Source organism: Octopus sinensis, linkage group LG21 (genome assembly GCF_006345805.1).
Source record: "Octopus sinensis linkage group LG21, ASM634580v1, whole genome shotgun sequence".
NCBI lineage: Eukaryota > Metazoa > Mollusca > Cephalopoda > Octopoda > Octopodidae > Octopus > Octopus sinensis.
In genome coordinates this window covers 25,073,114-25,099,999 of record NC_043017.1, presented here as the reverse complement: position 1 = coordinate 25,099,999, position 26,886 = coordinate 25,073,114, and the positions used below count along the sequence as shown (strand labels likewise).

General features: G+C 33.2%; 1 protein-coding gene across 13 annotated transcripts in view; it reads right to left on the bottom strand.

The window, feature by feature from the left end:
- Positions 1 to 1,032: 1,032 nt before the first annotated feature.
- LOC115222836 (palmitoyltransferase ZDHHC9) overlaps positions 1,033 to 26,886 on the bottom strand; it is a 207,983-nt gene continuing 182,129 nt past the window's right edge. For 5 of the 13 annotated variants that reach the window (XM_029793167.2, XM_029793168.2, XM_036511926.1 and 2 more), the window contains 2 exons: positions 21,057 to 21,104; positions 1,033 to 2,141 (listed from right to left, as the gene is read on the bottom strand). In XM_029793167.2, coding sequence (XP_029649027.1) covers positions 1,933 to 2,141; positions 21,057 to 21,104 — 257 coding nt within the window. In that variant the 3' untranslated portion in view covers positions 1,033 to 1,932. Of the gene's footprint in view, positions 2,142 to 8,768; positions 8,837 to 21,056; positions 21,105 to 26,886 lie in introns of all 13 variants that reach the window. The other 8 variants (XM_036511925.1, XM_036511929.1, XM_036511927.1 and 5 more) reach the window with 3 other exon arrangements.

The following is a 26,886-nucleotide window of genomic DNA, read 5'->3' as shown; positions in this document are numbered from 1 at the left end:
ACACAAATAAAAATTTCCAACAAAAAAACAAAACACAATGATATTAAATGTGGGTTTCTTGTAGTTGTTTCTCCTGGTGAAGAGTCTTTTACCAAGCTTGTCATACCATATTCCAGATATTCTTGGGAAATATTTCTGCTGCAGCAAATCGTTAGTGCTATGAGTATAAACAGTGATTAGTGATAATGGAGATGCATCTACATACATGTATATTTAATATGCATACACATAGTTACACACACACACACACCACACACACACACACACATATATACACACACAGATATATATATATATAGGAATATACGCATAAATTCTATATACAGATACACACCTATATATACATATAGATATACATGTACACATATGCAAACATACACACACATACATATGTGCATATTGATATGTGTGTGTACATATACAGATAAATTCATATGCGTGTATATGGATCCTTCCTATATATATATGTATATAACCATATGAATATATATGTATGTATATGTGTGTGTGTATATATGTGCATATATTCACGCACATACATGTATACATTTTCTCAGAGTCTTGAAATTTATTCTCACAGTAGTAGTAGTAGTAATAATAATAATAATTATTATTATTATTTTATGTACATAGAACACAACAGACCGCCAAGGAAAATTCATTATTACAGTTACCTTTTTTTATTTTTAACAAATAACATTCTTTTAATTGCACGTTGCTTTTGTGTGCGTAACATACATCTATATATACATACATATATACGTACCTACACACACACACACACATATCTATATCTTTGCGTATATATTATTGGGGAGTGCAACCACAATCTGACGTCATACAGGTGTTAGACTAATGGAATGAAGGCTGATTTAGAGTTTGCCAATATAATACTAAACTTTAAGCAATGATTAATGATGGATAAATTAAGTAAATCATTACATTACATATATATATATATATACATATATATACATATATATATGTATATATTATATATATGTATTTTTGGTTTGGTTTCTGTCTTTTTGCTTTTTTAAAGTTTCTTGCAACAAAAGTACGCATGCTCACCGCGCTGGACAAAGTAAGCACCCCACCCACCCCATGCACGTCTATCAGACAAATCCCAAGGAAAACACATACATGCATGCACACCACACACGCACGCACGCACAAGCACACAGCCGTGCATATACTCACAGAAAAAAAAGTTAAAAATTACAAATAATGCATGTTATCAATGCATGTAATATCAATGTTATGTCATATATATATATATATTATATATATGTATTTTTGGTTTGGTTTCTGTCTTTTTGCTTTTTTAAAGTTTCTTGCAACAAAAGTACGCATGCTCACCGCGCTGGACAAAGTAAGCACCCCACCCACCCCATGCACGTCTATCAGACAAATCCCAAGGAAAACACATACATGCATGCACACACACACACGCACGCACGCACAAGCACACAGCCGTGCATATACTCACAGAAAAAAAAGTTAAAAATTACAAATAATGCATGTTATCAATGCATGTAATATCAATGTTATGTCATATATATATATATATATATAATTTTTTTTTTTTTGTCGACACACACATGCAAATTTTCATTGGTTTATGTGCGTGATGTTGCTATTGTTGTTATTGTTGTAACCTTCGATACAACAAATAAACAAATTCGCTTGTATCCAGAGTTTACTTTTCACTCGCACATACAGAGACCAAAAAAAAAAAAAAGAGAGGTTAAAATGTCTATTTAAATAAAGACAACAAAAATGACTGTACAAAAATAACGTACACAAAATTTGGGGGCAAAAAAAAAAAGGTTTTGAAGGGGTGGGGCTGGAGTGATGTGAAAGAGGAAGGAAAAGAGAGGAAAGAGAGAGAGAGAAACTGATGCCAATGAAGACTTCAAAAATGGCCATCCTTTAAATGTTCTGGTTTACAGTGTCACAACTGTTGTCAGCATTGTCGTGCAGGATTAGCCTGCGGGCCTCCACTTCTGGCCAAGATTTGCTGCAGATGGGATGATGTTGGGCATGCTTTTCCATCGGAGGAGAACCACTTTCGGTATAAACAACGTCTGGCAAAGTTCGTGGCTGGTGACATCCTGTGTTTATCGGGTCAGCTTTGTCAACTGAAAATAAGAATAAAAGAAATTAGACTTAAAAAGCACATGAAAAAAAAGAAGGCAAAAAAACCCCCCAAAAATTAAAAGGGTGCATCGTAAGTCCCTTTAGCATTTAGATGATAAACAATACTAAAATATTAACCCTTTTGTTACTGTATTTATTTTTGAGATGCTCTGTGTTTCTTTCAATTACTTTAAATATAACAAAGAATTTAGTAAAATAATTTAGTTATCATTAAGCTGATGTTAGAAACATAAATTGTGACTAAGGTTTGGTGGAAGATTTTAATTCAAAACTTTTGAAAACAAGACATTTGTACTCAGAGCCAGAGCCGGTTTCAGCCAGGTTGGTAACGAAAGGGTTACAGGGACTTTAGAATTGTGTCATGCAACTGGGCAACAACTAGAAACATTAACAAAAGGAGCAAAAAAAAAAATCTTCAAAATATGAAAAAATTCATAACTAACATCAGTAGGATTTTAACTCAGAATCAAGACCAAGGGTTCACAAACAGTGCACCACAGGGGGCATCTAGGTGTGCCATGGAAATTTAAAAAAAAACATTTAACCCTTATGATACCCAACCTACCCAAGACTGACCTTGGTTCTATGGTACAAACTGTTTTCAAAGCGATATAAATTAAAACCTCTCATCAAAATTTCATGCTAACTTGTTTCAAATACCAGATTAATAATGAGAAAGTTCATCATCATTTAGCATCCACTTTTCTGTGCTTGCATGTGTCAGACAGAGTTTATTGAGGCAGATTTTCTATGGCTAGATACCCTTCTTATCACCAACCCTAATCTGTTTCAAGGCAAGTTAATAATAATCCCCCCCCCCCATAAAGGGATTTGTGATTTTTAGGAAGATTTGGTTACTATTTCAAGCAAGATGATTGACTGAGTAGAGGATCTCTCCTTGATCTGATTCAGTAACTTTATTAAGTTATTTTTATACAAAATCACAACAAATTCACTGATTATTTCCAAAATCCTTTGAAATACATCATCATCATCGTTTAACATCCGCTTTCCATGCCGGTATGGGTTGGACGGTTTGACTGAGGACCAGCAAACCAGATGGCTGCACCAGGCTCCAATCTTGATCTGGCAGGATTTCTACAGCTGGATGCCTTTCCTAGTGCCAACCACTCCGTGAGTGTAGTGGGTGCTTTTATGTGCCACCAGCACAAGGGCCAGCCAGTCAGGCGGTACTGGCAGTGGCCACGCTCAAATGGTGTTTTTAAGTGCCACCTGCACAGGAGCCAGTCCAGCGGCACTGGCAATGACTTCAGTAACAATCACGCTCTAAAATGTTTTATCAGTAGTGTGGCCATGGAAGGATTAATTTTGTCCTTGGATTTTGGATTTTTATTTATTTGTTTTGTCCTTATCTTGTCACAAATCCAGTCTGGAAATAAAATGGTTGTTTCATTCATTCATGAAGGCATCATTTCTTTAAAAGCTAAATAAAAATTTTGACACAAAAATAAATGAAACCAAGGTAACTTGAACAAGATTTAAATTGAATTAGTTGAAATTATGCAAAATAACAACAACAGCAACAACAGTAGATGGTTCAAATAATTAAAAAATATAGAAAAAAAGTAAGAAAAAATAGCTCTTACGACTTTATTTAAAAGAATTCAAATGAGAGAAAGATACTGTAAGCAATTAAAATAAAATATAATTATCACAAGATACAATGTCGTAATGTAATTATCATACGAGAAAATCTAGTAATTATCTCAATATAAGACATAATGTGATTATCATGGCCATAAAAATTCATAATGTAATTACCGCAAGAGAAGACCTAGTAATGTAAATACCACAACAGAAAATGTAATTGTTATAAAATGCTGTAACAAAAGTATCACATAGTAAGGTGCTGTAATGTAATTATCACGAGATCCTATAATGTAATTATCCCAACAAAAGATCTTTTAATGTAATTATCAAAATTACTAGTTGTTGAAATATAATTATCATACCATAAGATGTAATTATCACAGAAGACATGGTATAAATATCACACCACAAGAAATTGTAATTATCACAGAAATAGATGTTGTAATCATATGATTACCACACAACAAGATCTTGTAATACAATTATCACATCACAAGACCTTGTAATTATCACAAGACCTTGTAATGCAATTATCGTGGAATGCAATTAACATATCAGATGTATTGCAAATATCACACCACAAGATATTGTAATTATGATAGAAGTAGATGTAATACAATTATCACACTACAATTACCACATCACAAGATCTTATAATACAATTATCACACCACAAGGTCTTGTAATGTATTTATCATACCACAAGATCAGAATGTAATTATCATAACAAAATTTTGTAATTAACATAACACCAGATGTATTATAAATGTCATACTCCAAGATGTAATTATCAAAAGAGCTTATAATGTGATTATCAGAACACAATACATAATTATCAGGGAGACGAAATGTCTTTTGTGAAGAAAACTAGATGTTGTAATTATCATATTGATGTTATAATTATCACATTACAAGATGTTGTAATGTATTCCTCACATGGTAGGGTTTGCTATCTCTATCATATTAGTCACAACACAAGATGTTAGGTAACGTGTTTCTCATAATACAAGACACCATTGTGATAAAACCAAATATTGAAATTTCTTTTATCAAATGAGAAAGAAAAGGATTATTATGTATGGTAGAGAGAAAGTAAGAAAGAATATGAGAGAGGGAGAGAAGCAGAGAGAGAGAGAGAGAGAGAGAGAGAGAAAAAGAAAGATGACAGAGAGAAGAGCAGAGAGATGAAGTGAAAGTGGCAGTAAACAAAGTGAAAGGGTGAGAGGGGTAGAGAGAGAAAGAGAGAGAAATAGAAAGAGAGACATAGAAACAGTGAGGGGAGTAGAAGAGAGAGAAGAAATGAGCAGAAGAGAGAGGGGAAGTGTAAAGAGGAATAGACAGAGATAAAGAAAGAGAAAATGAAAATATGTGGGGGCGTGTTTGTAGAAAGTTGAAAGATATGCTGCGAAAACAAAATATTTACAACACAGGAAGATGATAGTCTCTAATATTTGCTGTGATTGGTGGTTGCTGAAGAAACCCCAAATCTCTAAACACCAGACATAATCTCACTTATAAAGAGAAAGCACTAAATACCAAGAGAACCATGTGTAAATATAGAGGAAATTAGTTCAATTTCTATCTGTAATAATAAATTGATAGTATGGTGAACAATTTGGAAATGCTTGGGACAAAACATTCATATAGCGTTTAGCCTAAGGTGAACTTTGATTGAGAACATGTATGATCAAGGGCATTCTAGCCATGACTATTCCATCCAGTACATCGAGGATTACATTATACAATGCATCCCATAAGATGGTAGCAGTGTTTGATTTAAGAGAAGAGAAATTTTTGCTATTACTTCCAGCAGGTCAAGCAACTGCATAGAAGTTCCCTCAATGGCTCATACAATCCAGTGTTCAAGTAAACTGCAGGATACTGAAATAAATACAGAACTACAAACATGATTGCATGGGTCAGAGAGAATTTCTATGGCTGGATGCCCTTCCTGTCACCAACCCTTGCTTGTTTCCAAGCAAGATGATATTTCCCCATGGCCAGACATGTTTCTCATGGAATGACTGAAAATGAATGTCACACATTTACACGTATCATGCAATGTCAAGGTATACAGGCACACACTATGTGACTGACTAGACTATCAAGTTTTGTTACACATCACTGGTCACAATGCACTTTGTGTTGCTTTAGCATTTGGATGATGCCACACTGCTGGAAAAGTGAGCAGGCCAACATTCCTTCCTGATCAAAAGGGGTACTGGAGCAATGTGAAATGAAGTGTTTTGCTCAAGAAGACAATGTGACACCCAGTTTAAGAACTGAACCCACAATCTAGTGATTGTGAATGCAATAGGGCAACCACTTCTATGTGTGTGTTTATGGTCATGTGATATGTATGAACAAGGACAGCTGTGTAAAGAAGTGCCAGTCTCTGTAGAAGAGGTAGACCCAGGAAGACATAGGATGAGGTGGTGAATCATGATCTTTAAACGTTGGGCCTCATGGAGGCAATGACAAGTGAGAGAGACCTTTGATGATATGTCGTGCTTGAGAAGACTCATCAAGCCAGGTGAAATACTAGTTGACGCTGATGTTGGTGTCCCGTAACTGGCACCTGTACTGGTGGCATAGAGAAGCACCCGTTACACTCTTGGAGTGGTCAGCATTAGGAAAGGCATCCGGCCATAGAAACCATGCCAAATAAGACTGGAACGTGATGCAACTCTCAGGCTTACCAGTTCCAATCAGACTGCCTAACCCATGCCAGCATGGAAAGCAGACACTAAATGATGATGACGATGATACACACACACACACACACACACAAAAACACACAATGGACTTCTTTCAGTTTCCATGATCCAAATCCACTTAAACGATTTTGGTCAGCCCAGAACTATAGTAAAGTACACCTGCCAAGGTGCTGCACATTGAGACTGAACCTGAAACCATGTGGTTGGGATGCAAGCTTCTTAACTATACAGTCGTGCCTGTTAAAGAGAGCAATAGCTTAACCCTTTCGATACCAACCCAGCTGAAACCGGCTCTGGTTTTGTAGTACAAATGTCTTGTTTCCAAAAATTTTGCATTAAAATCTTCCACCAAACCTTAGTCATAATTTATGTTCCTAACACCAGCTTAATGACAACCAAGTTATTTTACTAAATTCTTTGTTATATTTAAAATAATTGAAAGAAAATACGGTAACAAACGGGTAATGACATTAATTAATTAACAGGCTGCATCCATTGTACATGTATCACTAAATGACTTGCTTATTTTTCATTTATTTTTTTGTATTCCTGAAATTGTTTCAAATAGCTAAACATACTTATTATCAAAGTACACAAAAAATGAAGGGACATTTATGCATAAAAAGATCATAAATGAAGTAACATTTATAAGAATTTAAACTTCTTTCTGCTGTTTTAAGTCACACAGGTGTGTGGCGAAAATAGAATGAAGGAAATGTGTTAAGTATTAAGAGTTATGTGTTGAGGTATACTGACTAGAAAAAAAAAAAATAATAATAAGTGCAACATCTAAACAATAGAATGGTGGATAAAATTTAACTGCTGCTATGGTATTCTAAATTGCTGCTAAACTTAAATGAAATAACTTCGAAAAAAAAAAGTTTTATTGTTATTATTTATTGTTTTTTTTTATATTCTTTTATTTGTCTCCTAGAGAGGTGCCCCAGCATGAAAAATAAATATAATTATTTTTTATTGTTATTACTTATGATTTTTTATATTTTTTTTTTTATTATTATTATTATTATTATTATTATATTATTATTATTATTATTATTATTATTATATTATTATTATTATTATGATGATGATGAAGGCAGTGAGCTGGCAGAATTGTTAGCATGCTGGACGAAATACTAGGTAGTATTTCGCTCGTCGCTATGTTCTGAGTTCAAATTCTGCCGAAGCTGACTTTGCCTTTCATCCTTTTGGGGTTGACAAATTAAGTACCAGTGAAACACTGGAGTTGATGTAATCAACTAGTCCCCTCTCACAAAATTTCAGACCTTGTGCCTTTCATAGAAAGGATTATTATTATTGTTGTTGCTGTTGAGGCATTTCCTCCAGCTCTTTAGATTTTGAGTTCAAATGCTACCGAGATAGACTTTGCCTGTGATCCTTTTTAGGTTCACCACTCTCCTCAAAACTGCTGGCCTTGCACAAAATTTTGAAATCGTGACTATTATTATCATTATTATTATTATTATTATTATTAAGGAGAAAATTGTAAAGTGGCAAAAAAGATAGGGTGTCAGACCAGCCATCTTACAGTATTTGGTTCCATCTGCTGTGTCTTGAATTCAAATACTACTGTGATCCCTGTAGTATTTGATCTGTGGTTATTGATATAATATCAACTGTGTGTGTGTTGGTTTTGATTTAATCAGTTTTCTTCTCTCTGATGAATAAGCTTTGTGTTATGAAAACTGTGTTTGACTGATGAAGATAGTATTACATAATGGTTATCTTACATAAATACTTGAAATGTGCATATTAAATACTTTCAAAATATCAACTTTTGTCTATGTGATTCCAATATATATAAGTTATTTGGGTAAGGAACTGAGCCAGTAGGACTTTCCTCTAGTGAAATGATTCCTTGAGATTGCAATGGTATGTATGTATGTATGTATGTATGTATGTATGTATGTATGTATGTGTGTGTGTGTGTGTGTGTGTATGTATGTATGTATGTATGTATGTATGGAGGTGAGTGTGTGCATGTGAATAAAGGTGTTGGTATAAAATAGTACATGCGACTAGATATAAGCTCTATCTGTGCATAGATCAATCAGAAAACATTCATAAAAAATAACAACAACAACAATAATAATCAAAATTATTGTTATTATGGAAAGAACAACAACAATAGCAGTGGTCAACGTGAAGAAATAAAGCAGAAATTTATGTATAAGTTTGTCACTTGGAAAAAAGTTCTGCCCTGGTTGTTCTATGTGTATAATATGGCAGGAAGCAGGAGACAAAATGGGAAGCACTCACCTTGTTACCCAGATCAAGTCATGGGAAACTAGACAGCTTCTTACCAGAAAGAAGATTTGTAGTGTCCCCTGTAATGAAATTGGGGGGTAGTTCAAAAGCAAAGGCACTAATTTTCAATCAATTTACTCAATTCAAGATTGTGGAAAGAGACTGGCACATAGCTTTCGGCAACACACGTTAAAATAGGTGTGCGTATACATACATGTGTGTAAGGGAAGAAATCAGATCAAGAGATGGCAATCCTGAATCTTTTCAGAGATTGCATTTACAAGATTATTAACTTATTAAAAGAACAGTTGCTAATTAAAGGAATATTTGCTAATTGAAGGATAAGAAGTAAGGTAAGAAAATGGTTTGATATTTGTTGTGTGAAGGTGCAAGTAGAACAAGGATGTTTTTAATTCTATGTAATTTGACTATTGTTAATATGACCAAACCCAGAATTAGGTTTAATTTGGAAATTTCAAACACATAACCAAAGACAAAGAGAGACTAAGTTCACTGTGTCATGCTGTGTTGTACTAATCGAAAGGTAGTGCTGCAGTTGCTTGCTGTCCTTAAATAGCTCTGATTAGTTTATAAGCAATGCTGCTATAATTTTGCACAGCAATGACATCACTGCTGTATTGTTCTTTTAAAATTAAATCTGCTTCTATTTATTGTTCCTTGTCTTAAGTGACCCTTGCTAGTTATTATTATTGGTCAATGTTGTCAGTGACGTAAGTAATTCTATCATTTATCAACAATATAATACACTGCCTTGTTCTGAGAAATAAAACTGGCACATAACTCTTGGCAACACATATCAAACAAGTGTGTATGCATGTATGTTGTATGTATATGTATGTATATATATATATACATATATTCACACACACACACACAAATATTTATGTGTGTGTGTGTGAATATATGTATATATGAACTAAGCTTAGTTCATAGGTGATCTAAACGATTAGGTATGCTAGGTAAGTGTTGTAACGGATTACTGGGGCTACAAGGTTATAGCCGAGATGGTAGTTATGGAGCCATTTGGGATTTCCGATGCAGCAGATATATAATTGTTAAACAGGACATCGAACATTAAGGCAATGCAAACATCTCAAATCATATACAATATTATCATAATTTATTATAATTTCTTCCTATAATAATATTGTATATGACTTGTGCTGTTTGCCTTGCCTTAATGTTTAACAATTATATATATATATATATATATATATATATATATATGTATATATATATATGTATATATATGTGTTATATATATATATATAAAGAGAAGAGAGAGAGAGAGAGAGAGGGAGGCGTGTGTGTGTGAATGGGGAACAATCCGATTGTGAGATTGCAATCCTTAATCTATACAGTCATTGCATTTATCAGGTAATTAACTAATTAAGGAAATTGTTAAACAAAGGATAAGAAGTGAGATAAGAAAATATTTTAATATTTGTTGTGTGAAGGATCAGATAGAAGAACAGGGAAGTTTCTACCTAGATACACTTGATATGGTGTTAATATGAATGAATCAAGGATTAGGGTCTTATTTGAATATTCCATGTACAGAAACAAAGACAAAATAAATAAAAATTAAGCTCGCCACACTACCAATGAAGATATCGACATAAGGAATGCAAGAAATAGCCCCTAAAATTATGGGTGAGAAAATTATAAATTTTAGATCAAAAAAGAGTATTTTGTTCCGAAGTACTTCATGTCCTCTGTTCTAAAGGATATAAGTTTCATCCAGTTCATTTGCAAGAGTTAAAAAGCACTGAAAAGTGGGATGGACAGAACTGAAAACCAAAGTATTCGAAGTAAATTCTTCAAAATAAACCAATTGTCTAGTTTTCAAAAATAAGCATATATATATATATTATATATATATATATATTATATATACTCATCCTAGCATGGAAAGCGGATGTATGATGATGATGATATATATATATATATATATATACATATATATATAAAGTGATGTTAAATGGAAGTAGATGAAGATTAATGAATCAAAAAAGATTTTTTTTTCTATTGTTTTGTACTATTTTGCTGATAACTTAAGGTGTATCTTCAAAATTAATTCTAGAGTAACACTATATATATTTTATTATATATATATATATATATTATATATATATATATATATACACATATTTAAATACTCTTCTTACGATATTTATAATGAAACATAACTTATGAGTTGCAATTAATTTTGAAAATAATCAATAATTTAAATGGATTTAGTAAAAATAACTTGTTTAGGACATAGCATAACAAAAGGATCTCAAATAAATCATGATAGGAAGTCTTGCTTTTGACATGAATGTTTTAACAAAAGACATACTTCTCTATGACAGGAGTGGATGTGGTCAGAGCTAAAAGGTTTTGGACATTTAAATATACATTCATTGTTTAGCATTTAAACTAGCCATAACCAGCCTGTGTATACTATCTGTTTTATTTTAGGCGAGATCTGACCTCTCACAACTACCCTACAATGTCATTCTAAAAACAAACAAATCTTGGAACTACACGATAACGAGTGATTAATCAAAATCAATATGGATTTATGGAGGAATCTGAATTCTAAAGAGTTAATATTAAACTAATTTTATCTTTATGCTGTGTTTGGTATAAATAGAACTTTAACATCTTTTGTCTTGGGAGGGTCATTATGCCAATAATAATCCTTTCTACTGGAGGAGACTAGTCAATTACACTGACCCCAGTGTTTCATTGGTACTTAATTTATTGACCCCAAAAGGATGAAAGGCAAGGACGACCTCGGCGGAATTTGAACTCAGAACGTAGCGACAGGCAAAATACCGCTAAGCATTTTGCCCAGCACGCTAATGACTCAGCCAGCTTGCCGCCTTTGTTATGCCAATAATAACATACACCGTGTGTTGTTATTATTGATGTAGTGACTTTCCCAAGACATACCAAGATTCGTTGCAACACAAGAATTCATAGCAAGAATCTTGCAAACCAAATACAAAAAAAAAAAAAATTTTAGCAGTTGCTATATTACTTACACCAATAAGTTACCTGTTAATCATTGTTATCTCTGAGAGAGTTCCTTCACATTTCCTATGCAAATAAATGGATTCTAATACATCAGGGTTTTTTTTTTATTACTATTTTCATTGTGATTATTATTGTCTTTGTTGAGGTAAGAAAATATCCTTATATTTGTTGTGAGGAGGAGTAGCAGGAAGAAAAGTAGGGCAGTTTTTACCTTGATACTCTTGATATGGTGTTAATATAATCACATCAAGAATTAGGCTTTATTTGAATATTTCACATACAGAACCAAATACAAAAGAAAGTCAAGTTCACTACCAATGAAGATTTTCAGATAAGGAATACGAGAAGAAGTGTTTTGTTCTTAAGTATCTCCTACTCACTCTTCAAATTCTCAGGAGATTAATCAGATTAAAAGTACCTACTTTCTTATGAAAACAATGTCTTCTTAAGTAAACGGTTTGGGTATGACTAAAATTACAAAGGTGCATCACCTATTCATTAGGGTGCTGCACTCATGATTACAAGGTCATGGTTTTGATTCCTGAACCAGGCAGTACATTGTGTTCTTGAGCAAAACACTTCATTTCACATTGCTCCAGTCCACTCAACGGTAAATGAGTAACCCAGCAACAGACGGGTGTCCCAGTCAGGAGAAACGTTGTCACTTATACGCCATGGAAACTGAGTAACAGGCCCTATGGGCCTCAGAACTCAAGACTAAAATCTAGGAGACTCATTTTTTCCGTTTTCTTTGTCCCTAAGATTGAATGTACCAAATATGGAATAAAATATGGAATAAGCTAAATGTAAGACCGATAGACGACAGTAAGGAATTAAATAATTGAAAAATAATTTAACCTTTAAATATTTAAATTGGCTATATCCAGCTCAAATATCCTACCTGATTTATGTTCAAACTGGCCAAATCTGACCTCTCACACTTATTCTACAAGGTCACTCTGTAAATAATCAATCACATCATTGAAATATTGAAATGACAAGATGATGCCTGATTAATTACAAACAATTAGAATATATAAGCATTACATTTGAATAATCTGAATGCTAAAGAATCAATAAATGAATGGTCAAATGGTTAAATCAGAGAGATGTGTGTGTATGGCGTTAGGAAGGGCATCCAGCTGTAGAAACACTGCCGGATCAGATTGGGCCTGGTGTAGCCTCCTAGCTTCCCAGACCCCAGTTGAACTGTCCAACCCATGCTAGCATGGAAAGCGGACGTTAAACGATGATGATGATATATATATATATATAATATATATATATATATATAATAATTATTATATGAGGGAATATAAATCCAAACTTACAGGGAAGTATATTGTTTAAAACTCGCCAAGAAAAATTTTGAAACCACCTGATGAATGACTGCGACTCAAAAATTTAAAGACAGCAGGCAGGAAACGATCGTAGTGGATATTAATTATATTTTTTAATAATTGTTACATATTTAAATAATATAAATTAATCATATGTATTGGCTTAAGTCTTTCATTGTTTGATTTGCCTAATAGTGGTTTTGTCTCTAATTTAATATAATATATATATATATATATACTACACAGTTTTATTTATGTTTTTTTAATTATCAGGAATCAGGAAAACACAGACTCAAATGAGACTTCCAATGTCACAAGATCTATAAAAATATCCAGTTGGGGTAACAGCCTGTTATGTTATTGTGATTTAGGAAATATAGCTCCTTCCTGAAGTAAACTGGTAAGTTTACTAACGATATACCGATATAAAGGCGGCATACAAAGACACCAAGAGCAAAAACTGAATTCAACACAACATGCAAATTGAATGAGAAAAGCAATGCAATGAAATGGGGAAAGATAATTGAACACAGTAACAGGGAAATTAAGAATATATATACACATATATACACTGAAAGGTTACATTCACTTAGTGACGACAAGTTTGAATGAAATCTTTTTACTGAAAAGGATTTTTATGGATAACACACAGAGAAAAGAAAAAAAAAAGCCCAAACTGCCAATAGGATATGTAACCAGTTACATAACAAAGCTGAAAACTAATACAAATATTGTTTATTATATAACAGCTTGAGGCTTACATTAAGGAATATGACTGAGCAAAGAAATGAAGAAAATAATCAGTTTGGATTGTAGCTGCAAATAATAGCAAATCTAAATCGCATTACTTTGGAAACTGCAATAAAAAAAATGGTACAAAAGCAGAAAGAAAAAAGGAATAATATATACAAATATATACACAGACACATAGGCATTTAAAAAGTAAATAGACACTCCTCTTAACAGTTTTATGTGTGCACAGGACTCATTAATATGATGCCCAAACAAGTTGAATCCTTGATTAAATAATTAAATGCATCAAATGACAATAGCTTTCTCCACTTGGACGTGGTTGCTCTGTGAGAACAAACTCTCATATTGGCTTTTGGTGCTGGAGACAGTGAGGATTTATCTCCCCGCTAGCAATGTAAACAAGCATGCATTTTGCACCTGAAGCCAATATGGGAGTTCCTCTCATGGTATCAACCACAGTATTGTTTGTTCCAACAGAACATCCACGTTTAAGTGGGCATAAATATTACCCCACAGTATTAATACTGCCTCTGTAGCTAATATACAAATGACAATATTTTGTTTCGAAATATAGATATCTTAAAGAGGATGTCTATTTATTTTGAGATGTCTGAGTGTTTTATATATATACATACATATATATATATATATATATATATATATATATATACACACACATACAAGGGGGTGCTGAAAAGTTCCTCGTTGGAGTTAAAGAAAATACAGGAGGATCAGTTACTTATGATTATATTCAACATATTCCCCTCTAAGGTTCACACACTTATTGCAGTGGTCCTTCAGTTTTTCAAATCCTGTAAAAGGACTCAGAACGTTGAGCCTTTGACCAGGCCTTTTGTGATACCCTTAAAGCCAGGAACTTTTCAGCACCCCATTGTATATACATGTGTGTGTGTGTGTGTCTGTGTGTGTGTGTCTGTGTGTGTGTATTAAATGTGAACTGTGTAAATAAAATGAAAGCAAGCTTGTGTGATCCGTGGAGAAACTTTTGTATAAAAATGAAGGCATTTGATGAATGACCACTGAACAATCTTAGTATTCTATTGACTCGGTTTATTATACGACTAGATCTATTCAAACTCCCTATGCACACCCCAATGGCAAGACCAGTGAAATTATCTGGGAGGTAAATACTACTTCTGATGTTGGTAGCCTATACATGTCTGGCAGTTACAAGGAAATTGTAACGTTTGGAAGTGATTGTCAAACAACAAAGTTTAACACTTGAACACTTTAAAAGAAAGCAGAACAGCAAAGAGCAGTTCATAGCTTTGTTACAATGTGTTGGTGTTGAAGTTGTTTGACCCTGGATCAACCCTGAACGAGTAGACCAATGACTAACGATATTCCAGACATGATCATTTTGTTTTTTCTAGATTACATTATTCAGTCTATCCTTCATTTTTTTTTAAGATGCTAGGCAAGATTTGAGAGATATATAGCTGCCATCTCTAGAAAATCAAGTGTCCTGCACGACTATGTGGTTGACAAGTTTGTTTCCACAATCCCTGTGCATGGTACATTGGGCAGGTTTCTTCTACGATGGCCATGGACCAACTAAAATCTTGTGAGTGTAAGTTGTCAGTAAAAACTGTGCAGAAGCCTTTCAAATGTGTGTGAGGTAGGGAGATGGTGGCAAAAACTGGTTGTTGAATGAGATAACTAGTGGTATTTTAATCCATATTAGTTATGCCCTTCAACCCTGACTGCAGAGGACCTGAGTACACTTGGTTCTAAGCATGAGCACTTGAGACATGGTAACCGAGTTAACTCATTTTTGATAGTGGGGTACTTTCTGGAATTGTCTACATTTCATATGAGGCAGGACACACATTTTGCTTTCACTAGCCAATAGAAAGAAGTCGCAAGAACTGATTTGCATATGATTAGCATGTTGCATCACCAACAAAAAATTTAATCACTGCAAGGAGGGTCCATGCCCAGTCAACTTTGCTTTTCGTCCTCTTGTACTCTTCTTAGAATACTAAAAGGCAATGACTCAACATGTGAGCAGAATAATAAATTGAAAACAGGTTTTACAACATGCAGCTTGATAGTAAAGCAAGCAGGAGCCACTTCATGCCACAAATATAAAGCTCAAACGAAAGCCAATGAAGGGTTCTTAATATTGACGATATGTCCTATTATTACGTATTTGTCATATTTACCAACAGCTCCGGGGAATGTTTTACCCTTTCCCATTTAAACCATGTATGTTCAAGCTAACCACATCTGTCCTCTCACACCTACCCTACAATATTCTAAAAATAAGCAATTACATCATTGAAATCTCAAAGCCATGAGATAATGCACGACTAATTCAAAATAATGTGAATAAGAAAGCATTACATCTTACAGAATAATCTGAATGCTAAAGGGGTAAATATTCATTTAATATTAAATTTGAGAACCCAAAATTCCTTTTTTAAAAAATAAGGATTAATTGGAATTTTACTCCCAGTTTTGATCCAATCAACCGAGAAAAAGAAAATCTCAATGTTTTATAGAAAACTACTGAAAATTAGCTAGACAGGCTATAGCATATGTGTTCAAACGAATTGCTCGAGTTCAGATATTTATTCTTAACAGCCCTACATATTGAGACAGTTCTGGCCTCAATGCATTTCATAAAAGGGATGACTTAGATAGATACACAGCTGATGTGTAAACTAAGTTACCCACACTGTTCTTTACAACTCTACTAGGAATATTGGTCTTGTTTATATTTCACACATATAGAATACATTTTGGATGGGAGATAATCCAATGCTACCTCAAATTAACACACTACCATAAAGTCCTTAGTTACCGTCCTTCTTTTCCATTTTTTTTTTTACAAATCTAAAGTAGCAAAAAAAACAAGAAAAAGAGCAAAGTTCCAACAATAGGAATGCTAACTCTAAACACAAACAAACAATACTCAAAGGAAAAAATAACACATAGAAGGAAAATAATGGGACTAAGAAAACTTCATTCGTACGACTCAATGGATTTTTTAGCATGCTTTTAACAAAACTCTAAATATACCAGGTAAAAATAAACAATGGTTTGTGATTACAAAACAGTGGTGTGAAGGGAAGAAAAAAATGGAGCGTTTAATCATAAGAACCAGAATGTGTTAAAAATAATAGAAAAATGACCACCTAAGTTTTATATCATGGATAAGCACAATAAACAGGAAAACTTGTTTATATTCTCCCCCTCCACTTCATTGCACACAATGAGTATAGTCTATATATGTAGGCTATATATACACACATGCACATATATATATATATATATATATATACATATAATACATATATATGTACATATGTAAATACACACACATATATATATACATATGTATATGTACATACACATATATACATATGTGCATGTACACACACACACACATATATGTACATATACACACACACATACAGATGTACATAAACATCCACACATATATACACACACATATCACACACACACACACAAGAGGTTCAAAACTTACAAAAATCGAGAAGATGAAATAACAGATTCGAATTTAGGCACTAGGCCAGCAATTGTGAGAGGAAGGGATTAAGTGATACTATCAACCTTCGTGTTTGACTCATACTTTATTTTATTGACCTCGGACAATGTTGGTCTTGGCAGGATTTGAACTCAAAGCATCCAGAACCAGAACAAATGCTGCAAGGGATAAAGTAATAAAGCGATATGAATGCCATCACAGTTTGTTTCAGTCATGGGAATGTGCCCGTGCTGGGGCACTACCTTGAAGGATTTAGTCAAACGGACACTTAGAATTGATTTATATTGGTCTCTCTTGCTGAACTGCTAAGCTACAGGGATGTGAACAAACCAGTATTGGCTATCAAGTGATGGTGAGGAGCAAACACAGACACACACATTCTTTTACTTGTTTCAGTCATTTGAATGTGGCCATGCTGGAGCATCGCCTTAAACGACTTTCAGTTGAAGAAATATCAACACTAGGACATTCTTTGTGAACCTAATACATATTCTATTAGTCTCCTTTGCTGAACCACTAAGTTACAGTACACCAGTATTGACTTAAGCAATGGCAGAGATACAAACACAGATGTACACACAAACATATACATATATATATATATATATATATATATATATAATCACGATCATCATTTAGCATTCGTTGTCCATTCTGGCATGGGTTGGACAGTTTGACTGGGCTGGCACACTGGAAGGCTGCACTAGACTCCAGTCTGATTTGGCATGGTTTCTACAGCTGGATACCCTTCCTAATGCCATATATATATATATATATATGTGTCTGTGCATATATATATATATATATATATATGTATATGTATATATACGACATGCTTCTTTCAGTTTACATCTACCAAATGCACTCAAAAGGCTTTGATCAGCCTGAAGCTGTAGTAGAAGACACTTGCCCAAGGTGCCATGCAGCGGGACTGAACCCAAAGTCATGTGACTCTGACATAAGCTGCTTAACCACACTGCTACGTCTGACTGTACCTATACAGCTATGCTCGTACCTATGGGAAAATAAATTTATGCATTTTGTCTGAAATGTTTATTTGTTCAAAATTAGGACCTGTTGCTGAAATTTTGCATATATATTTATTTCTTTATACCGTAATTTAATAGATTCCCTCATTCTTTTTGTTAATAAAGCAGTTTCATTTTTATAGCTGACGAAAGACAAAAATCTATCCTGGATGGGAGTTTAGTTTATCACAGATCACATTTCCAGGCCTGGGTACCACCTGTCAAATAGCTTATATTTCTCAACCATTTTTTTACCTGTGGTCCCCTTTGATTCCTATTTTATTCATATGGACCCTCATAGCCATTTGGTGTCTAAAAATAATCTATTATATTTTTATAATTAAATTTTATTAGGAATTGTATAAAATATTGTTAAAGCATTTTGTGTATCCTAGAAGCATAACCAATTTATTGCACATAGATTTTAACAACAAAATCTTATTTGGATCCCCAAAGGCCATATGGACCCTAACCACTGTGTCAGGTAAACAGGATTCCAGATGAATTCATGTTGCAGATCCAGGAATTGATACCCTAGTTTCTAACCTTGTTATCATTCATTTTTTAGTCTCAGACAAAGACTGTACCAAAACTACCTTCGTTACCAGCTAAATGTCAAGATTTTTAATACTGAATAAGAAAAAAAAAGTAGTCTGAGCAAAGTAGAAGAGTCTTGTGTCTGTAAAAATTATTTAGTAAAGTTCATAGTTTCTTTGCTTGAAACATCTGTCTCTCATTTCCTTGCAGTATACGAACTTAAGCAAGTTAATGAATACCAAACAAAGTCAGTTAATAAATATATATTCCTAAATAAGAATTTAATATTAGCAGTTATATATTTTCACTAAATGTACAGTGGGATATTGGTGTTGAACCTTAATTAAATATGAACACTAACCCCTAAGAAACACACAAAACCGTTAGATTCACTTCAACATTTAAATTTAATTTGTCAAAATATTTTCGTCGCTTTGAGACCGCAACCTGTTCACTGACAAAACTTTGTGCTGCATAACCCCTAAATATGTCAAAACCCCTAAACATGTCATAAAATAATCTCCCAGTACTCTGTCCAATAGTGAAATCTCATGTTAATAGCAAGAGTAAGCAATGTAAGTAGTGTTTTGAGTGCTAGAACTCATAGTGACCATTAACCACTTTCCATGGTGTGTAAGTGAAGGAGTCCATGACAGGATGCCACTCTGTTGCAAAGGTTACTCAATTCACAGATGAGTGGATTGGAGCAGCATGAAGAGAAGTGTTTGGTTCAAGAACACAACATACTGCTAGCTCTGGGAATTGAAACCATAATCTTGTAATCATGAGTGCAACACCTTAGCCACTAAGCCATATGCCTTCACAAATAACAAGAGTGGCAGGAATTGCATCATGTATTCTGGTTTGTCATTCCTTTTACTCCTTTAACTACCAGCTCGTTTGGTGCCTTGAACAGCAGAAGCCACACTACACAAACGATAAGGCCAGGTCTTTGTTTCTGAGTTCAAGCTGCTTTCTTCATTTCCTTGCCGACCAATTTTAGAGTCTCCTGTAAAAATGTCAAAAGTGCAACCACTTCTTGTCCTTTGAAGCCAAAAGGACGATTTTTAAATACTGTTGATTCATTTACAGATACTAACAAGACTATCAAATTCTTGATTTATTTTTCATTTTGTTCTCAGCCCTTGGCATCAATGTTATTTTTAAACACTAATCTACCTTACCATAAGCGAAAATGGAATTTATCTTGCAACTCAACTTTTGTGCTGCCTTCAGATTAAAAAAAAATAATTTTTTTCTTGTATTCAAATTGGTATATTTTTATTAATTAGAACTACTATTATCAATGCAATTAGCAGATCTTTTCGGTTTGAATGGCAGTTTTTAACATAATTTCTAGGTAACTAAACAATTTTAAACTTCGTATACTGGTAGAATGTGTTTATATAACATCTTTTTCTCTTGGCTTTATTGAGAAAATTCTATAGTTTGTAAGATATTTGTTGTTTTTTTTCTTCAATTTCTGCAATTTCAACCAATCAGTGACGTCTATTGAGGTAAAAAAATATTCTGTGCCGTATGAATATGTCCCTCGTTTAAGAAACAGATTGGGTTTATTTACATTTGTGAAGAAAAACGATACCCTTCCCCTACCCCTAACCCTAAAAGAGATTGAAATGCAATAGATCGATTCTAGGGTCATAATTATGGGTGACAATTTCATATGAAACCGCTAGAAAGAACTGCCATTCAAACCGAAAAGATCCCAATTAGCTATTCTAGCATACATTTCCAACTATATTCACACACACAATCATACACATGCACAAACATTGTATAAGCAAGCTGCAATTGTGTATAAGTAAATGGACGTTTCTGGTTATTATGACAAACAGTGCAAAGTACCAAGTCTTAAGTGAAATCAGGTTCTACTAAGACCAGTTGAAACTGGAGAAGAAAAGAAGGGAGCATAAAAAAAATAATAGAAAAGAAAAAATAGATTTAAAAATGAAATGCTATCATAAGGGTAGAGATATATAGATATATAGAGATATATATAAATAAATATTACTACTATTGTTTACTCTGTCGCGGTACTTACCAAACTTAGGTGATGAGGACTCATACAAAACTGATCTAGTTTTATTACCTAAAAACGTGTAATTAACAGTCAGTAAGCAACATGGAATGGCAATCGACACAGAATGAAAAGGAGAGAATAAAACAAAGAGATAAAAGGGGAGAGAGAGAGAGGAGGGAGAAGTGGGGAAGAAAATGGGCAAAGGAAAATGAATTTTTTTTTTTTTTCTTCATCTCGATCATAATTTAATTTCAAGATATTTTTATGAAAACATTAATCTAATGATTGGCTAAGAGTAATCTACAAAACTATTAACATGGTATTACTTGGCATGAAGAATAGCTTACTGGCATATAATTAAGTGGAAATCAATAGAGTGTAAAGTATGCACTTGTATGCATGCATATATATATTACATGTACATTACATATATAAATATGTATACTTATATACAAATTATATATATATATATATGCACATATACATTACATATGTATTATATGTTTTATATATATATATATATATATACATATATATATATATACATGCTCATATTACATGTACATTACATATGTATATATACTTATATACAAATTATATATATATATATACATACACATATTACATGTACATTACATATATACTTATATACAAATTTTATATATATATATATATTATATATATATATATATATACACACATACATATACTTATATACAAATTATATATATATATATATATATATACATACACATATTACATGTACATTACATATATATATATATATACTTATATACAAATATATATATATATATATATATATATGCACCTATACATTACATATGTATTATATATGTTACATATATATATATATACATTACATGTGTATTATAAATATACACATTACATATGTATTATATATACATGTTACATACATACACACACACACACTTATGTTACATATATATATATATATACACACGTATATATTTGTGTGTATGGATATATATGTGTATATATGTATAAACACGTGAGTGCACATATGTAGGCATGAACATCCCAAGTGCACGTGAGTCTGCTCCCAAGTATGTGCGTGCATGTGTGCAGTGTGTTAGTGTGCAAGTGTGTTAATGCAATCACATTACCAAGTAGGTGGAAGGAACTATGCATCAAAGAGCTCGTTGTCTCTTTTTGCTGTTTTGTTTTTCCCCAAGTAGTATTACAAGGGGATCTATATCGTGGAAATTAAGTATTACTCCAGACAGTTTATCCCATATCTTCTCTATTATTATTATTATTATTTTTTTTTTTTTTTGTATTGCATGTGTACTTAGTGAAGTTAATGCCAAATCAAATACTTGATAATGGCAAGCTTTCCTCGAGAGTTTCACTTGATATTTTTTCAGAGTTTCCATAGTAGACGTGAGTCATAAGCAGCTATTTCATAATATAATCTTAACAGAATTATCTCAACGATGGTATTACTGGATTTCTTTCTTTGGTTAAATTTTTTTTTTTTTTTTTTCATTTTACTAATTTTTTTTTCTTTCTTTCTTTGTTTCCAGTAATCCAGTCCAGAATTTAATAAAGCATGCTGGGAAAATTTCTGTTACCATTCCATCACAGGGAACTTTGATCTGTTCACATTTTCATGCATAGTAAAATTATGAGAATGGTTTAGCAGCCCTTCTCCCTCGATTCGGTCATCAGTTTTGCTTACTAAAAGTGGCCCACTTAGCACCAGGCTTCCATTTCATCTGCAAAACGGCTGCCTCCAATCAGGAGGTTTGACTGAACAAAGCTGTTATCAAAAGCATTTTGGCCATGGCTGTCCTCCATTTATTTTTTATCTAATTGACAAGTGTATCTAGGTCTACATTATCCAATGTGTCCTTCATTCTTTTAAAAATGGCATGGTTATAATTGCCTGGGTGTTGGGTTCACAATCAAGTCATATGCATCGTTTTCAGACTTAGTGAGATCACTCAGCTCATAATAAGTACCAGTAATACCTAAAGGAGCAGATTTTAACTCTCTGAATACCGACATCCTATTTAGAGGCAATCTTGTACTCCAAGTCACTTAGACATCATGGAAACCAAGATAAGCTTAGGTTTAATGAGCTTGTAAGTTCAAGACACACTTGTTTTTGAAAGTTATAGTTTGAGATTTGGCTGTTATTTCAAGCATTTTGATTAACCAGATTGATGCATCTCCTCACTGGCTCAATTTTTTCATAAACACAGCTGTTAACACAACCCTAAATAATTTTTTTTTCTACAAATCAATAACATAAGACGATTTTTACATGACTGGGTTAAATTTTATAAAGTTTTTTAAATATTCAATACTCATTCAATTCTTTTGACAAAAGAATTTATAGTTAACCCTTTAGCACTTAAGCTGGTCACATCTGGGCCAAATATACTGTGTTTTATGTTCAAACTGGCCAAATCTGGCTTTTCACAGTTACTCTACAATGTCATTTAAAAAATAATCACATTGTGGAAATTTCAAAGCAACAAAACAATGTGAATAAATAAGCATTCGATTTGACAGAATAATCTGAATGCTAAAGGGTTACGCTTATAACACTGCACTTGTCCTATGACTATATACAAATATATGCGTGTGTGTGTGCATGCGTGCAAGCATGTTTAAGTGTATGTGTATGTGCCAATGTTTGGCTGATGATGTAAGCCTGAATGAGCTAAATACTTTGGCGTGTTGGCCTTAAACAATTAGATAAGCTATTATTTATAGACCCAAACTGATAATTAGGATTGTCTAGCAGAAAAGAAAACATTACACTTTTAGGTTCTGAAAAATGAAAATAAAACATCACATGATAAATTATTTCTAGAAATATTGAATAACCAATCTGGGGGCTGCAATTAATTCCTGGGCCTAAACAGTCCCCTACAAATAGAAGTAAGGAATAAAAATAAAACAGATCCTAAATCCATTTAAAGAATATATATATATATATATATATATTATATAATTTACTTGTGCAGAAATATTACAAAGCATGCACGTTTGAGGTGTGTAATGTTTCTAAGGTAGAGAGTCATTTATAATGAAAACAAATTATTTTTGTAATAGGAAGAAGGGTGTAAGATTAGATTGTTGTGTAAAGTGAACTTAGGAGATTGGGATCATTGTAAACTGTGTACATAGAGTGATAATCTATTTTACAGGTACAGACTTGAACCACATAGGTTACTCTTTGAGTGATAGGCAAATTAGCTCAAGTGGTAGTTGAGATATTAGAACATTTTTAACGAGGTCAACAAGTCTTAAGCAAGATTAACTAGTTTTTATCATGTTCGACCAGTTTTTAGCAACATCAACAATTGCTTAGAAAGATCAGATAGCCTTTAGCTAGAATCAACCAGCATTTCGCAAGAACCAGCCTTTCGCAAGATCAACCAGCCTTTAACAAGATCAACCAGCCTTTTGCAAGATCAACCAGCCTTTCGCAAGATCAACCAGTCTTTAACCAGACCAACCAGCCTTTCGCAAAATCAACCAGCCTTTAACCAGATCAACCAGCCTTTCGCAAGATCAACCAGTCTTTAACCTGATCAACCAGCCTTTAACAAGATCAACCAGCCTTTTGCAAAATCAACCAGCCTTTCACAAGATCAATCAGCCTTTTGCAAGATCAACTAACCTTTAACCAGATCAACCAGCCTTTCGCAAGATCAACCAGCCTTTCGCAAACTCAACCAGCCTTTAACCAGATCAATCAGCCTTTAGAAATATCAACAAGCTATTAGCAAAATCAACTAGTTTTTACAAATGGCATCCTTCAGTATTTGAGATAATACAAGATGAGTTACACATTACATAATACTGCAATCTTTAAGACTAACTGTATGAACAAAAAAAGTAAATTAATTAAATAACAAATCTAATAAATATTGAAGAATGTCTGGTTACTAGAAAATGGTGAGTATGCTATGCAGAGATTAAGAAAACCATATGATTACACAGAAGCTATTTATACAATATATTAAAGCATTCTACTAAATGATAACACATTTTGTTGCTTCTGTAAACAGAGAAAAGCACACTCAAATCTTTACACCACACATCAACTGTAAGCACTACCTGCTGCAAGCCTGGGATTCCCCATTCGCTGACTAAGCCCAGCAGAAACCTTATGATCCAATAGCAGCCCAAGGAATAGATCCCTTATACCCGTCTCCACACATATATATATATATATATATATATATAAATTAATCAAAATAAAAACATGATGCCAAGGATTCAGCGGTACATATGTTTCGGGCCTTTATTAGACGGATTTATAACAATGCATAATGTATGTCTGTGGCCTTCTTCAGCCGCGCACAACAACTTCCACAAGGACATGTATTACATCAAAAATTCTTGGTTGGGGATGCAAATCCTCTCATTCGCGTACGACATAATGCGGCAACAGCATAAAAATGAAGCGTCCATCTCGTTCTTCTCTCAATGTAGAGAAGAACATTGAGAGAAGAACGAGATGGACGCTTCATTTTTATGCTGTTGCCGCATTATGTCATACGCGAATGAGAGGATTTGCATCCCCAACCAAGAATTTTTGATGTAATACATGTCCTTGTGGAAGTTGTTGTGCGCGGCTGAAGAAGGCCACAGACATACATTATGCATTGTTATAAATCCGTCTAATAAAGGCCCGAAACATATGTACCGCTGAATCCTTGGCATCATGTTTTTATTTTGATTAATTTACTCCACCACCTACACCACCAAACGGTATATACAGGTGCTTACAATTATCAAGTACTCACCCCGAATTTATATATATATATATATGGACCGCTGGGATCTAAAAGTTCTTTCATTCTCTCTTGATTTTCTCATTCTTTTCTGTTGAAGAGCGTAAGCTCAAAACATGAAAAACTTTTTCATTTTTCCCAAGCATCAAACTAATACACTTGCTTGTTATTCATACACCAGTCTTTGTCTTTTTTTTTTCTATAAATTTCAACTGAGAGAGAGAGAATTTTGAACAGGCTGAAATCATTTGAGACTATTAACCTCTAGTTTTTTGTATCTGTACTAAATTTTCATTCCTTGACTTATCTTCTACGAATACATGTCTTATGTAGGATTCGTCAGCCAGGCATTTACTTGGCATACATCAACTACTCTAGTTATGCAGAGACAGGTGTGAATGAAACAAGGTGAAAACTCAGCAACAAAATGCAGAGCCAAATGAAAACAGAAAGAAGACATACCTAATCTTTACACATTTTATCTTTCACTTGCTCCAGTCATTGGACAGCAGCCATACTGGGGCACCATCTTGAAGGGTTTTTAGTTAAACAAATCAATCCCTGTTCTTATTCTTTAAGCGTCTGGTATTTATTTTTTTTTTTAAAGTCTGGTACTTATTCCATCAGTCACTTTTGTCAAAATGTTAAGTTATATAGAACATAAACAAACAAACACCAGTTGCCAAGAAATGGGAAGAGCTTACACAAACACACAAATGATGGTCTTCCGTAGTTTTCATCTACCAAACTCACTCACAAGGCATTAGTCAGTCTGGGACTAAAAAAGAAGACACTTGTGAAACCAGACTGAAACTGAAAGTACATTGTTGCAAAGTGAGCTTTTTTAATCAAGCAGTCATTCCTTTGCTATACATACAAAAATATATATATATACATATATATATATATATATATATATATATATATATATATATATATGTATATATATATATTATATATATATATATATGTATATATATATATATATATATATATATGTATGTATATATATATATATATGTATGTATATATATATATATATAATATATGTATGT